General features: G+C 35.9%; 1 protein-coding gene across 3 annotated transcripts in view; it reads right to left on the bottom strand.

Annotated features, from left to right (window-relative positions):
* fras1 (Fraser extracellular matrix complex subunit 1) overlaps positions 1-15219 on the bottom strand; it is a 270024-nt gene that overhangs the window by 176590 nt on the left and 78215 nt on the right. For all 3 annotated transcript variants that reach the window (XM_017306806.2, XM_008417773.3, XM_081610905.1), the window contains 5 exons: positions 14710-14817; positions 10116-10208; positions 5120-5279; positions 3273-3406; positions 1619-1702 (listed from right to left, as the gene is read on the bottom strand). In XM_017306806.2, the coding sequence (XP_017162295.2) occupies positions 1619-1702; positions 3273-3406; positions 5120-5279; positions 10116-10208; positions 14710-14817 (579 nt within the window). The remainder of the gene's footprint in view (positions 1-1618; positions 1703-3272; positions 3407-5119; positions 5280-10115; positions 10209-14709; positions 14818-15219) is intronic.

Raw genomic sequence — 15219 nt, 5'->3', positions numbered from 1 at the left:
TTTATGAATGTTTGTTGTTAGCAACAAACATTCATTAAACCAAGAAACACAGCAAGGAGAAAGTTGTGGAGAAGCTAAAAGCAGAGTTAGGTCTGAACATCTCCAATTAAATGAATATGTAAATCAAGTCATTTCTTTTTGTGCTTCATATCTGGTGAGTTTCAGGTCTCAATTTTATAATCCAATTTAAATTGAGGTCGCCGTCCTGCAGACGTCAGATTTAATTCCAACTTAATTTCTCTTTAAAGTTAAACGGCTGAATTAAATATTGACCCAAGGCTCGAAGAATGCAAATGATTTCAGTGTTTAAGACATCAAAACCCAGAGAAGCTGTTTGAACATCAATCATCTCTGAGTGATTTATGACCTTCCAGGAGGATTTAAATTCTCACCTGAACAAACGGATCAAAAGAGCTCAGAATAATAATTTATATTCAACCTGAACGTTGTTTTAACATTCAGTGAATCTCTCTTCAGTTGCACACCGCGAGTAACAACAGAGCAAAACTGTATCTGTATTTAACAAGGTTAGATTAAAAGAAAGCACTAATACGGACTTTGTTTTTAATTTGTGCTAACTGCAAAAATGAACTTTTAAAAATAATTGTTTTAATTGAAAAGGTAAGGAATCTCATTTTGTAGAAAATAGAAATTACATTATTCCAGTTAAAACTCGTGAACAAAAGGACAAACACTAAAATGAAGAAACTTTGTTTCTTTTAATAAAGCAAACATTACATTTTACATCTACCAGTGCATCTAAATAAATTAAAATACTATTGAGAAGTTAATTTATTTTAGTAACTCTCATCAGTAAAAGTGAAATGTCATATAAATTAATTAAATATTGATGTTTTCAAGCCGTTATTCCTGCTAATTATGTTTTCCAGCCAATAAAAACGCAACATTAGATTAGAATATCCCAACAGATCAATAGAAAAACTGTTTTAATTCAAAAAGTAATTAATCTAATTTGTGCTTGTTCAATTATTTACACAAAGATTTGAGAAAATTAGAGCACTCTGCTTCATTTAAATGTTCATGTTTTGTTAGTAGGTGAAAAAATTATTTCACTCAATTATTTATGGAGGTTTTATGTGGGAAAAAAATTACAAATTGTGTCCAGTGAGTATTTTACTCTTCATGAGACTTGATGTCTTCAGTCAGAGGCTTCTTCAAATTTGCTGTCATACAGACTGCTACTGGAGATCTTTCCTGCCAACAGCCATCACTGCTGAATAAAGATGAGGCACAACAACATTTAATTTCCCTTTGGGATCAATAAATTTAATTGAATAAAACTTAATGATTGTTTTACTTAGATGCCTGCCCATTTCTGTACTTTGTCAACAAACAAGCTAGAAAATATTTTCTTTTCTAAAACTTTAATACTCAGCTGAATTTATTGGCTGATATACATGAAATATCAATGATTACATTATTCCTTCTGAAGCTGGGAGCATGTGTGTATTTAAAGATCCAAGCGTGGAACAGAGAGGGATGCACGATGCGATCAGAGTGAGAGATCAGAGTCTGCACGGCGCTGAAAACACAGCAGGAGGGAAACAAACAGCGAGCAAAGAGGACGGACTGAAGCTTTCAGGAGCGCAAGGCCCACCTGGTACTGAGTTCCAGCAGAGAGACAAGGGTTGGACACGCACTGGGGACAGCAGTGGCCTGGCTGGATCACCAGGTTCTCAAGCTGGAAGAGGAGGGAAACAGAACAGGTGTAACTTTGGTGAAACAGAGAAAACTCCTCAAACAGGTTCTGAGTCAGAGCGGGATGAAACACCTGGCAAACGTATCATGAAATAAATGTCTCATATCAGTCCATGTCGATAATTATTGGTCCTTTTTTTGTTGTTTTAAATATCTGAAGTAGAACCAAACTTCCTGTTTTCACCAGTTTTTATTTCACATATTTTTTATTTTTTATTTTTGAGCAGTTATGAGGCAAAGTGGAGGAACCTGAAACTGCTGCTGTGCCAGTTACCCAGCAGGTCGTTGCTAGGCAACCAAAGTCGGGAGAGAACCTGAAACGGGTTGTTACCCACCAGGCTGTTGCTAGGCAACCAAAAAATGAGCGAGTTAGTTGAGCCCCCAGAATGCAGTGCGGTTCTGGATCGGAGTTCAGCAATTGTTCCACAAATTGATTAATCTATCAGATGTATCATCTATTGATACTGATCGCGTGTCTGTCTCCACTCTGCAATGAGACGGTTCCATCAGGGAGTGATGGGAGACAATAACACTCAAAGTGTTGCTTATATCCACAACCTGTTTGGTCTCTACGTGGTGAAGCAGCTTGAAGCTTCATTGTCTAATTAGCAGCCGGTCGCCGCATGTTATGCAGAGCGGCTTGTAACGTGGGACTCACCTACCGGTCCGGGATAAATCCATTCTCCTGTCTCTTCTCTGGGCCTTTTCCCCTTTGCAAAGAAACTTTCCAAAGACATCTGATCTGTTTCTCACTCATTTTGCTGCTTGTGGCCTCAGCGTTGGCACGCAAGTAACCGAGAGAATCCGGTTAAAGGATTTTCAAAATAAAAGATCTTCCAGACTCAAATAGTACGTAAAACTGAAATATTTAATTATTTTTGGCCCGGCCCGGTACCAATTGGTCCACGGACCGGGGGTTGGGAACCACTGGTTTAAAGGACAATGTCTAGAAACTTTGTGGTTCATTTAAAGGGAAAGTATTATGTGTTTTTCAGCCACATAGTGTCATTTCATAGACCTTCATTGAAGTAAAAATATTACATGACTTAAACTAAAATTTATTTTTTAAATTAACGCCTTGAAATTTAATCTGTGTCTCTTTAAGAAAGTTTTGGCAACTTGGGATTGTGCCAACACACACATCCCAGTACGTCCCAGACCAACAAACGACCAGTACTACAGCTTTAATGGAAATGTTGATCATCAGTTACTTAAATATATTTAGTTTATAGAAAATAGCTGCCGTTTTAATTCTTTATTCCTCTGAAAATAACATCGTAGTGATTAGTTTCTCATAGAAAGCATTTCTATTTTGATGTAGATTTAGTTTATTAAACAAGGAAAGTGTGAAAAACACCATAAACCCTAAACTGGAATTTTATTTTGGCTATTTTATCTAATAATTTTGACCTTCCTCTCATCTTTTTGTCTAAATTTCAGCATCAATCAGCATTAATCTACTGAATTCAAATAACTGAGCTGAGCAGGACAGACACAAAGCCACACAGACTAAAAGATGAAAACACTGGAAGTGTGTTTGAGATGAAACTCACTGGTCTGCAGGCCACTTGCTGACACTCCACCACCGAACACTGGGCCTTCCCACTGCTGCACACACATCTGGTACACAAGCCGGGCTCCCACTCCTCTCCGTCCCTGTAGACCACCCCCTGCCAGGAGCAAGACTCTGACACGCACCAACAAAAACTAAATGAGTCAACAGCAAAGATGGCCGCCGGGTGAAAAGCATTACTTTCCTGCACGATCTGTGATTTAGAGTCAGGAAACAAAGAGGATTAGCTAATTAGCTGCTAAACGGCGAGATAAATCATTGTCGCTCCAAGACATCATTAGATCCAATATAAACGTTTCAGCACGAATCTGTAGATCTGGTGGAACGTCATATCTGTATGTGGTTAATTACCTCATAAATATGGCGTCCAAGGATGTGAATTTAAAATTATTCCTGTTTCGCAAAATCAGTGAAAAAATAAACAATTCTGGAATTTCAAGATGTGCAACAAAAACAATATCCATCTCTGAAAGGAATCCTCGGCTGAAAAAAAATATTTATTTAGTCTGAATTTCACATTTTCCAGATCTTTTTGTGCAAAAACACAAAATCTTACCAAGTAATTTTGGTCTAATTTCTATTTTAGTCTTAAAATAAGACTAAAATACTTACGAGTAACTTTTCAGGAAGAAATAGGAGCTCGAATTAGATCAATTATTCCTTAATATTGAAGAAAAACTGCTAATTAAAAGTTAACTAATCTGCCAGTGAAGATTTTAGTTTACAAAATGGGAAAAATGTCTTGTTTCACTAAAGTTTAAGCTGAAGTTTAAAGTAAAAATCTGCAGAATGCAGCAAATTTTCTTTTCCAATTATTTGTCAAAATAGCTGATTTTTCAAATGATATTCGAAGATATTTTAATTTCACTTGTCACTTTCATACGGATACACAGAATATAAATTGTATATTTTATTTTGAATATTTTTAAAGTTAAACAGAAGGTTATTTTATTCAAAAGTAGAGGGACAAACTATTTTAAAGTAATGTTTTATTATGTTTATGCTAAGTTTAAATAATCGTATCAACTTGAAATGCATTCAAAGCAAACTAAGACATTTATTATATATTTTAAGAATACTGATTGAATACAGATGCATATTAAGATTACTTCCTGAATTTATAGAGCTGTATCATTGTTCCACTAACTCATTATAAAGGTTCCATTGTCTAAATGTCAATGTTGTAATATTACGCTTAAAATATTATGTAACTTCTAATTGTCAGAAATTAGAAGATTAAATCTGCAATTTCTCAAAACACCAATAATTCAAAAATATCCAGCCTGTACAATATCTCTGCAGAACAATAAATGCTTTATTAAAAAATATCTATAACAAATGCGGTCTGTATTAAAGTCTTCATGTACAGGGAGATCTGAAGCAGCTCTTGATAGGTGTTTTTCCTTTTGAACCTTCATTAAAAGAACCACAGACAACGTATATGAATTTTATGACCAAGCTTTTGCAAAAGGAAAAGACTCAGCAAACTGCTCCTCCAAGCCGTTCACTGAGCGTTCTGAAGACCTTTGGTTACAGCTTGTCTTTTATTATCAAGCAGAGACAGGGAGGATAGCTAAAGAAGACAATTTATGACTGCACACAGGCAGTTTCTAAAATAGGGAGTATTCCGGTTGATAAGAAGGCACCTGTGGAAACATAATTTAAGGTCTGAGAAACACACAGTTAACTGTTTCACATGAAAACACAGGCAGATGGGGCCTCCAGATCACACAGAAGAAAGAGAACACTTTAAACTGAACATTAGACTGAATATGAACTAAAGTAATAACAAAATGATAATACCAAAAAATCTCTAACAGCTCTCACCTCCATTACTGCCGCACTTGGGGCAGCAATCCCCAGCTGGGATGAACGGGTTCTGGTCCGGCGAACAGGTGAGTTGTGGGCAGGGCCGGGCGTGGCAGGACACACTCCCTTTGGAGCAAACACACACCGAACAGGGAGAGGGACTCCACTGGCTGTCATGCTGTGGGAAGCAAACAAACAAAGAAAAAAAAATTACATGGAGAAATCAAACCTACGGCAGAAATAAGACAGGAAGGAGAAGAGACAGGGAGACGAAGCAGGCTGAGGAGAAGAAACGCTGTAAGCCTGAGTGACAGATGAGAAAACTGAGTGGGTAGGAAAGATAAAGAGTGGCTAAGTACAATGGGGTATTGGGAACGATAAATTCCCGCCAAAACATTATAAAAATATAAAGTCTAAGAAATTTTCTGAAAAAGTCTTGGACATTTTAGAGCTCCAAAAAAAAATCTGCAAGAAAAAATATTAATCCCAAGAAATTTTCTGTAAAAAGTGTGGATATTTCTGGGTTTCAAAAACCAAAAGTGTTTGACTTTTCAAGCGCAAAAAATTTCCAAAGTCAACGGTTTTCACTTTTTGAAATTTCCACGTTTCTTTCCAGAAAAGATTAATCTTAAATTTTTTTACTTTTCGTGCTCAGAAATTAAGAGTAAAACAAGTGAAACATAACTTAACTTTCAATGTCCTTGCTGAAGCCAAAATATTGCCAAATGATTGACGCAATTTTTATTTTTTTTATTGAATGAGGCGCTTCAACATTTTACATTTCCTCCATTTTCTCAATCTCACCGTCGTCTCTTTCACTTCTCGTTATTGATTGGCTGGGGTGAAGTCACATGACTACCAACAGTAAACGTAGCGCAGCGTCTTAAAGGGACATGAACAGTTTACCACAGCACAGCCATAAGAAAAGAGCAAAAACTACTTTTCTTTTAACTTTTAATAACCTGAAAAATCACGTCAGTTATTCTCAGAAATTTCTGTGTCAGTTAATTTTCGGTTTATCACCCAGGCCTCCCCTTGAGGTCATTTTAATAACCAATATTTCCTGAACAAACACCTGAGATGAACTGCAATAAGGCAAAATTGAGTTTAATTATGTTTAAATTGTTTATACAGCAATTTAATCAAACAAAAGTCAGAGTAAAATTGATACCATTGCTAATGAATAAAAATAGATTAATTTGGGTACAAAGCAAGATAAAGCAATTATTAATAAAGCAGTAAAATTAAATTTAAAGCTTTTTGAACAGATTCCAGAGAAACTGAAAGCTCTGCCACCCAATCTGCAGATTTAATCTCTTTAACGATAGACAGAGCTTTATACATTATATCCACAAGTTAAATTTTGTATTTATTAATTTCTACATACCAGTTGTTTCTTGTTAAAGGAGTTTGAATAATATCGCCCATCATAATTTAGAGGTAAATGTACAACAAAGGAGAAACAATGAAGGGAGAATGACACTGAGGACAGGAATCTTTGTGAAGCTGAATTAAAATTGGAGATAACTCCCAGTCAGACATAGAAGTGCTAAAGCATGAAAAGAAAACATGAGACAAGTTAAAAAGCAGAAAAAGACAGATTAAAGAAAAGTGTGAACATGAAAAGCAGATGTTTAATTTAAATTTGAGCTGAGCCTCAACAGTTATCTCAACTGCCTTGGGCTAAAACTAAACTATGCTAGCTAGTGGCTAACAGCAAAAATTATGACTTTTCCCGGACTTCCTTTTAATATGAAATCTTGGCTTTATATACCTCCGCAGGTCTTACACATTCATAAATCTCAAATTTAATCATTTCTATGAATGAGAGAACTATGTGCACTAGATAAAATCCACAAGTTAATTTCACGCATTTCATCTGCTACTGTATCAATACGAGGGTGATGTACTAGTCCTTTCCCTTTTAAATTACATTAATTAAACCATATTAAATAAAACAAACAAACCATGAAAACCTGAATTAAAAGTAAAAAAAACAGTCAGTGTTTGTAGAAAAAAAGAGACACAAGAAGAGGTTAAAAAAACCTCAACTATTATGGGGAAAAAAGTAATTTATGATTCACAACTACTAAAACTATGAAACTAAATTGTGGGCATAAAGTTTGTTCAACAGAAGAAATATTGAAAATGAAAAAAAAATTTATTTCAAACAGAGAAAATATTTTGAACCTGAAAAAAATAGTTTTAAAACTCCGAATACAAATTTGAAGCTAAAATATCAGTTTAAAACCCGAAAATAACAAGTTTTAAAACTCAATAAATAAAATAAAAAACTACTTTTCTATAATTCAAGTGTTTTTCACAGGTTCAAAATAGTGTTTCAATTTCCAACTATTTCTTCTTCTTTTTTCTTTTGAACAAACTTTATGGCCTTAATTTAGCTCCATATGAGTCATACATTTAATTATCTGATAGACAGAACTATATAAAACACGCTGGAATGAATCTGAGTTTATATTGAATGCCATTTCTAGAAGCTCTGTCTCCTTAAATAACCAACAAACTGTCAGGTTTTTCCTTCACGGCTGAACATTTAAATTTTGTACATGTGCTAAAATAAAACCAGCAAGCGACGACACTTTAGTAAACATTCAAGTTCAGTTTGAAAAATCACTTAGTGCTTAAAATACAATTAATGGAGTCAAGTCTTTTGATGTCTGCAAAATAGTTTCCAACAACCGACTAGGGCTCATGAGTTGCAGCAGCTTAAAAATATTCACAGTCCTTTGGTGGAAAAAGATTAAATCCTCAAAAAAGCCATGACTTCTGAGCACAACTCCTCCCCCAGCCACCCAGATCCGTGTGAAGCGCCACTTCACTGCGATGCCAGCAGAATCTATAAGCCCTGCCAAGAAAAAGACTTGTTTCTCTTGAGAACTTGTACTGTCTAAATTGGTTGCCAAAAGCTGAAGGACACTTGATTGAAGATAAACAAGGGAGTGATGCTTCTGTGTGAGGAGAGAGGTGGAAAAGTCTCAGGAAACAAGTTTTTTATGAAGACGAATGCCAGTAATGTCAGAAAATGTATCAAAACACAATTCTGCTTCCATTGGTGAATGAATAAAAGAAGGCTTTATTAGACAGAGGCTTGCAGCTGACACATTTTTGATGTTTTGTGGTATTTTCTTGCAGAAAAGAATCACCAGTTTTATGTTGGACAATACTTTTAGAAATAAGCCAACACAAAATGCAGCATAATTGAGATGTGGAAAGAACATAACAACCCCCTCTTTACGACACAGAATTACCAAATAAAAATTTGAAAAAAATTAGTTGGGTTTGCCGCATTTTCATTTTGAGCCACATCAAGATCATAAATATCCTCAAATTTGCGGGAGAATGTATTGATAAAGCTAATAAATCCCATGAACACAGTGGGTTAATATACTTTAGATCGATGATGTCCAAACTTTTTGCCAAATTATTAAGTTGAAAGCACTTTGGGGCCACAAAAGTTATTTTAAAGTGACAGTATTATGTGATTTCCAGCCATAAAGTATAATTTTATAGCACAATACAGTAATAATACTACCTTCATATAACAAATATGACTTCCAGATTCAACGTCCTGAAATTGGGCCTCTGTCTCTTTAAGAAGCTCCTGCTCTTTCTTTCACTCCGCCTTCAGGAAGTCACCACAACAGAAATACTGCCCCTTTAAAATAAACTTTTTGTCTTTTTTATTTTATCTGCTCAATAATAAACTAAAAATGTAAAGTTTGATTAAAATCAAACTTGTAGAAAATGGATCTGTAAATCATAGTAGGTTTTTGTTATTGTCAGACATTTTCAAACTGCCTGAAATTGATTATTTTTCATTTTTGGGCTGTAGATGATTTGCGTTTGAGTAAAAGCGGGTCGATGTTTGTGGTTACTCTAAAGCTAAGACAAAAGCAGAAACACCGTTAATTATTGGCAATCTATTTTTGTACTTCATTTTTATTAAAACAGGATGTGATTTATTTGAAAAAAACTTCTCTAAAAGATGAAAAAATTTCAATCTACAGCAACTTGTGCACCACATTTACTCAATTCTAGAATTAAGGTCGTGTTTGGGGCCGCACTAAATCCTTCAGAGGGCAGTAAATGGCCCACGGGCCGCACTTTGGACAACCTTCTCTTTAGATTAAAGCATGTCCAAGTCCAGATGTGAATCCAGAAGAGTAAATAATCCACAATAAAACCTTAAAATTGTCCACAGATGAATGAAATGCTGTTCATTACCCATCCTTCAATAAATCTATTCTGTTCCCTTTTCATTTACACGTCATCATTTATGTGATTTTACAGGAAGAAAAATTTTTTCTTTGTACCTGAAGCCAGGGAAAAAAATGGGGGAAAATGAGTTAATATTCGAACAAACCACTGATGTTAAAATTGGTCCATCCAGGCCAACTTTCCAATTTTAGAGTGAAATTACAGTCCTTACTATCTCAAAAAGACATTTCTGAGTAATATTTGAAATATTTTACAGAGAACACACTGAGGAAAAAGCCGAACTCCAAGGAAGCCAGGAAGCTAATATCCACCGGCACTTATAAGCCGTACCCGCCTGTTTTTCTCCTTTCAGGCTTATTGGCGTCCAGCTGCTGCTGTTAGCATCCCACATTTGACCTTAAAGGTCATCCCAGAAGTATTGGATAAGGTTGAGGTCAGACTTTTTGCCCCAACTCAGAAAGCAATTCTTTCCGAACAGTCTTTCTACCCGGAGGCAACGTTATTTTAAAATAGGAAAAGTCACTAAACTAATAAAAAATGATCACTTTAAGCTGTAATAAAAGCTGCCAGTAAATTGATTCATTCTGTAATAAACATATAAGGAGAAACGTATTTATTCAGATTCTTTTATGTGGCAGCCACAAATTTGAAGCGTTTTTAATTTATCGTACAATTAATTGATTTATTGCTAATTGCAACAGGTGTAGGTGTGTTTATTAGCTCTAAACGGGCGGAAAGATATCAGAAAAAAGCAACACTATTTGACTCTACTCACCCCGTGAGTAACTCCTTCGTACTGGCAGGAGTCCTGGGATGAGGAGACGCACTCTGGACAGCACTTGTTGGCAGAAATCCTCAGAAATTCACCCTGCAGGATGAAAACACACAAACACATGAATACAAGCTGAGCCTGACCAAACACACGCACACACACAGCAACCCGGAGTCAGGAAGGGAAAATAAATAACCCGCACGAATACAAAGCACATCAAATTCAGCACATCTATTTCCATGGTTATTAACTGCCAAGAGGTTCCGATAGTAATGAATATATAAGATACACAACATGTGCAGGCGTGCAACAAATATTACAATACACCAGGCTGGACTTTTTATTCATTAATTTATGCTTTTTTTTTTTTGGGTTCTGTTTTCACGCGGTAATTGAGGGCGGAAACTGTGGCGGGAATCAAAAGAGAAAGCAGCAACAGCCGGGCTTCGGTAGTTTAGGCTTTGTTTATCGGGATAAAAATGGTAAGGGATGGAAAAAGTGATGGGAAGGAATACAATTTCAGGAAGGTGAAAATAAACATCCCCACGGAGCTTCAACAGCTGTATTGTGTTAATTGAAAAGGGGCGAGGGGGGGAAATACATGGACTGCAGCAGAAGGCAAATTGTTTCTGAACAAGCACAATAAAAATCTACTGCATGAATGGAAAAGGAGAAGCGCGGTCGGTAACAGATCAGTGTTAAAATGCACCTCACAGCTCAGCATCCATCATCCACATATTTCATCTAATGCATTATCCTTTTAGCAGTAAATTACAACGCCTAATATAAACCAAGCGTTTTTATATAAACTCACTAACTACAGTCAGGATTTTATTAGCGATTTCCGATATTCTTTAAGGTTTGACCTGATTCAAATATTAAACTCATTTTCCCCAAGTATGAAAAACAGCAGTTATCAAACCACCAACAAAAAGAACAACCTGGACAAATCGCTGCTGCAGAATTAAAAGGCCAACCTCCAACCTTTCATTCATCTGCAAGGTCGCAGAAAAAGTTGTGTTTCAACAGTTAAACAATTTTCCAACCGCTTTGACGTCAAAGTGTTCAATGTCATCCACATTAACACAGATGGTGGAAGAATCACAGTGCAGCTTTTGACACTGTTGACCATGAAATATTGATGAAACGACTGGAGAGTCGGATAAGATTCTCTGATTCTGGTACATAAAGGGGAACTAAGATGCAAAAGTCACTTGTTCCATTTGGGCATCAACTGCTTCTAAAAACAGGCCTTAAAAAAAACAACACCAAGCTGCTTTTGGCAATAAGTAGAATTTTTTTTGTCTTTTTTAAAGAGCTCTTTCAAAAACCTTGAGATTCTGTCGTTACCTAGCAACCCAATTTGAGTTCCAGCACGTTTGATCAGCTGGTTTTGCCGCAATGGCTGCTGGAAAAGACAAGGTTTTGTTGTTGACTTATCATCCAGAAAGCCCCTGCTGTATTCTTGTTGGTTGTGCAGGAGGCTCCACTTCTGCTTTTCAAAATCTGTTTGCAGCCATTATCACATGCAAGTGTAAATGTTGATTTGGGGTCAGCAGCAGCTTATTTTGATTTAAGTGACAGAAGGCCCTAAAAAAAAAAGGCTCATTCTAGACAGAACTGATCAGACTGAAATCTTATAATCTAAGAATGATTTTGTGCACAAAAAATAACAATATTTATGTTTTGTATAACTAATCTTAGCCTGTTTAAAAAGGCACAAAAGGTCACATTTACCTAGGATGAGTCTTACCCAAAGAACAAGAGGGAACTTCTCATCAAAACAAGCAGAAGTCACCTGGGGTACCACAAGGTTCCTACCTGGGACCTCTGTTATTTAATAACTACATGCTCCCACTTGCTCAGATTGTAACAAATATTAAGATTAGTTACCATAAATACGCAGATGATTCACAGCTCTACATTATGATGTCACCAGTCGACTCCATGCTCCATGAACAGATGCTTACAACAAATCAATTACGTAACTTTCTCCAGCTGAACAGAAACAAAACTGAAGTCATTATATTTGGGCTTAAAGAGGAGCGATCTAGAGTCCGCACACAGTTTCAGTTATTACAACTAAAAACTGCCAATCAGCCCCAAAATCTGGGTGTAGAGAAGGACTGAGACCTGACAGAGTCACATAAAGACAGTTAGAAAGTCAGCCTTCTATCGCCTGAAGAGCATTTCCAGGATTACAGGACAACAAAATCTTGAGAAACTCAATGTGTTTATCTTTAGTTACACTGACTACAGATGAACAGGTCTGCCTAAAAAGTCAACCAAACAGCTGCCACATTGAAAATGTAACATTTATCAAACTGAAAATGAAAATTTGCCCAGTTTTATATTTTTTTGTCTGGTGATCATATTTACAGTCATATTTTTGTTAAATTCATGCCTTTGTTCTTTTAGCTGTATCATCCACAGTTTTATCATCTGGGTCTAGTGATGGACTCTGACCTGAACCTTCAGAAACACATAAAGACGATTAAAGTCGGCCTTTTATCACCTGAAGAACATTTTCAGGAATAAAGGTCTGATGTTCCAGCAAGATTTAGAGAGACTCATAATTGTTTATCTTTTTATGAATATATTACTGTGTCTTCCCATGCCTACTTAAAAGGTCAACCAGGCAAAAATCTACATTTCTCTTGCACAGAAAAAAGTTACCCAACTTTTGATGTTTCTTTCTGATGATAAATATCAAATGTACTTTTTTTTTATCAATGTATGTCTCTCTTTTATCTGTAATGTCCAGAGTAGCCCCAGGGTGTGAAAAATGTTTTTCACTTGACAGGTTGCTTCGAATAACTATTAAACCAGCACTAAACAATCTGCAGATGCTCTACAGAAAGGTCAGTTTGCAGAGAACAGAAAAAGTAAGATAAATGTGAGCTCAAATAGCCAAGAAGGGGATTTTAAAAGAAAGGCATTTATTCTGAGCCTGGCAGATGATTCGATCTCCACAGTTTTATTGGTTTGGGTGACGGGGAGTCAGATTTAAAGAGCTTTCTTAATGGTGGGGGTACACGGGTTGCTGAGCATGATGACTAATTTTTAATTAGCGCCGCTTTGCCAGCCAGCAGAGTGGAATCCATCAGACATTGATTGTTGCCTTAACTCAGCGTGGGGATCATATCTGAAGCCATCACTGCAGGCTTCATGTTTAAAATCCCATTTAGGGAGAAGAATGGGATGGAAAAGAGGAATAGATGGAGTTTGGAGATAACGGTTTTTAAAATATGTTTTGAGGGAGTTCCAGCCGAGATGAAACTTGATTCAATGGGGCTAAATGTTACTAAAGCTGCAACCTGCTGCACAAAATGCTCCATGCAGAGAAAAGATATAAGATACATAAATAGCATTTCAGATCAGAAACTTTTTATATCTGGAATGATTTTTTGTTTTATTACAGATGTGTTTTGATCAATATTCCCGTCCATTTTGCAGCGTATTGACCACGGCTCATCAAGAGTTCAAAAGGTCATTAGTCTAATCCAAGGGTCTGCAACAGCTGCAACTTTGGCCAAACATGTTGAAGACCTAAGAAACTTTTTTAATTAGAAACATGTAAAAAGAATTTTTTTTAATTTTCCATTTATTTGGAACAATTACTTCAAGTTTTATTGCCTTCTTGTAAAAATGTTACTTATTTTTTGTTCTAAAGACCCAAAATCCCAAATAAATATGTATAGTTTTTAAATAGAAAATAAACTATTATTACAGCAGGTGTTCATAAACCTTGTCAACAATTTAAAATATTAGTAATGAGGGGGAAAAAAATTGCTTTTTGGTTTGAAAAGGTTGCTGACCCCTGGTCTAATCCTCACTCAATCAGGATACAAATTTGTAAAGATTGTTTTTCAAAACATGAGAATAAAATTAACTGGTGAAGCACAAGAGTAAATAAATAAAACTATTTCTCTAGAAGAATACAGCACTGCAAAACCACAAAATTTCACAAAGTATTTTTGGTGCAGTCAGATTATTTCACTTATAATGTGGGGAAAGTGTCATAAGTGAAATAATCTGACAGTAGAAGTTTTAATCAATATTAATGAATTATTAACTTTAAACAAGCTCCTGTATCTTTCTAAAACGTTACTTGTAAGTTAGTTATGTCTTATTTCAGGTGCATTAAAATATTTGCACTAGAAACTGGAACAAAAATACTTAAGATATTGTGTTTCTGCAGTGCAGCATCTGAAATCTTGTCTTTACAAAGAAGAAGAAACAAAGAAGTCCAACAAAGACTTGAGACGTCCCCTGTCAAAGAAATGCCTTCAAAAACCTTTTTAAAGTCTGGAGAACCACTTTAAATATTACAAGATCGTCTGCTCTGTGTAAGAATGGGATGATTGAAGACTTCATGCATCAAGGCCACTAGCAGTTCAAAAAAAGCACAAAGAAAATCATTTCCCAGATCTAGAAAGGCACTTAGAAAGATTGAAGGAGATTTATTCAGACATTTAGATAATGTCTGTCTTCCAAATGCAGCACAAGATAGAGGATTTCCTAAATTCTCCAGACATTTATTTTGTTCTTTTTAAACAAACAACAATGGAAAAGCTTGTCGGTTTGAAGTGCTCACCCTTTGGAAGTCACACTGGGGGTTTGGGCAGTGGACCGGCCTGCAGATGGAAACGTCGCTGTAGCAGGTGCACTCCTGACACGCCTCGGGCCGCCATGATGAGCTGTTCTGTAGAGACAAACATGAAAACAACTATTAATCAACTAATTATTATTTGTGAAAGCAAGGAGCTTTTTTTTCTTTTAAATCAAAACCCTTGAGGAATGTTGCAGCGAGGAAAACACTTTTGGCAGTAGTAATATTTCTAATGTGACTTTTGACAATAGAGCTGCACAATATATTTTACTTTTCCTGGAATAGTAAGTTGTTTCTCCACCATTAGCACATTTAGCAATACATGGGGATGATTGACAGCATTAAGACACAGCTCCTGGCTCTGATTGGTTGTTTTTGACATGGAGAGGTGCATTTTTCCAGCTATACTCTCCCAACATAGTGACATTTTTGCAATGTTTATAAAATAAAACATAAGTTTTTTATTTAAAAAAGAACAAAACAGTGTTGATTCCT

This window comes from Poecilia reticulata, chromosome 9, assembly GCF_904066995.2.
Source record: "Poecilia reticulata chromosome 9, P_reticulata-male-v2, whole genome shotgun sequence".
NCBI lineage: Eukaryota > Metazoa > Chordata > Actinopteri > Cyprinodontiformes > Poeciliidae > Poecilia > Poecilia reticulata.
This window is presented reverse-complemented; position numbering and strand designations above follow the sequence as displayed.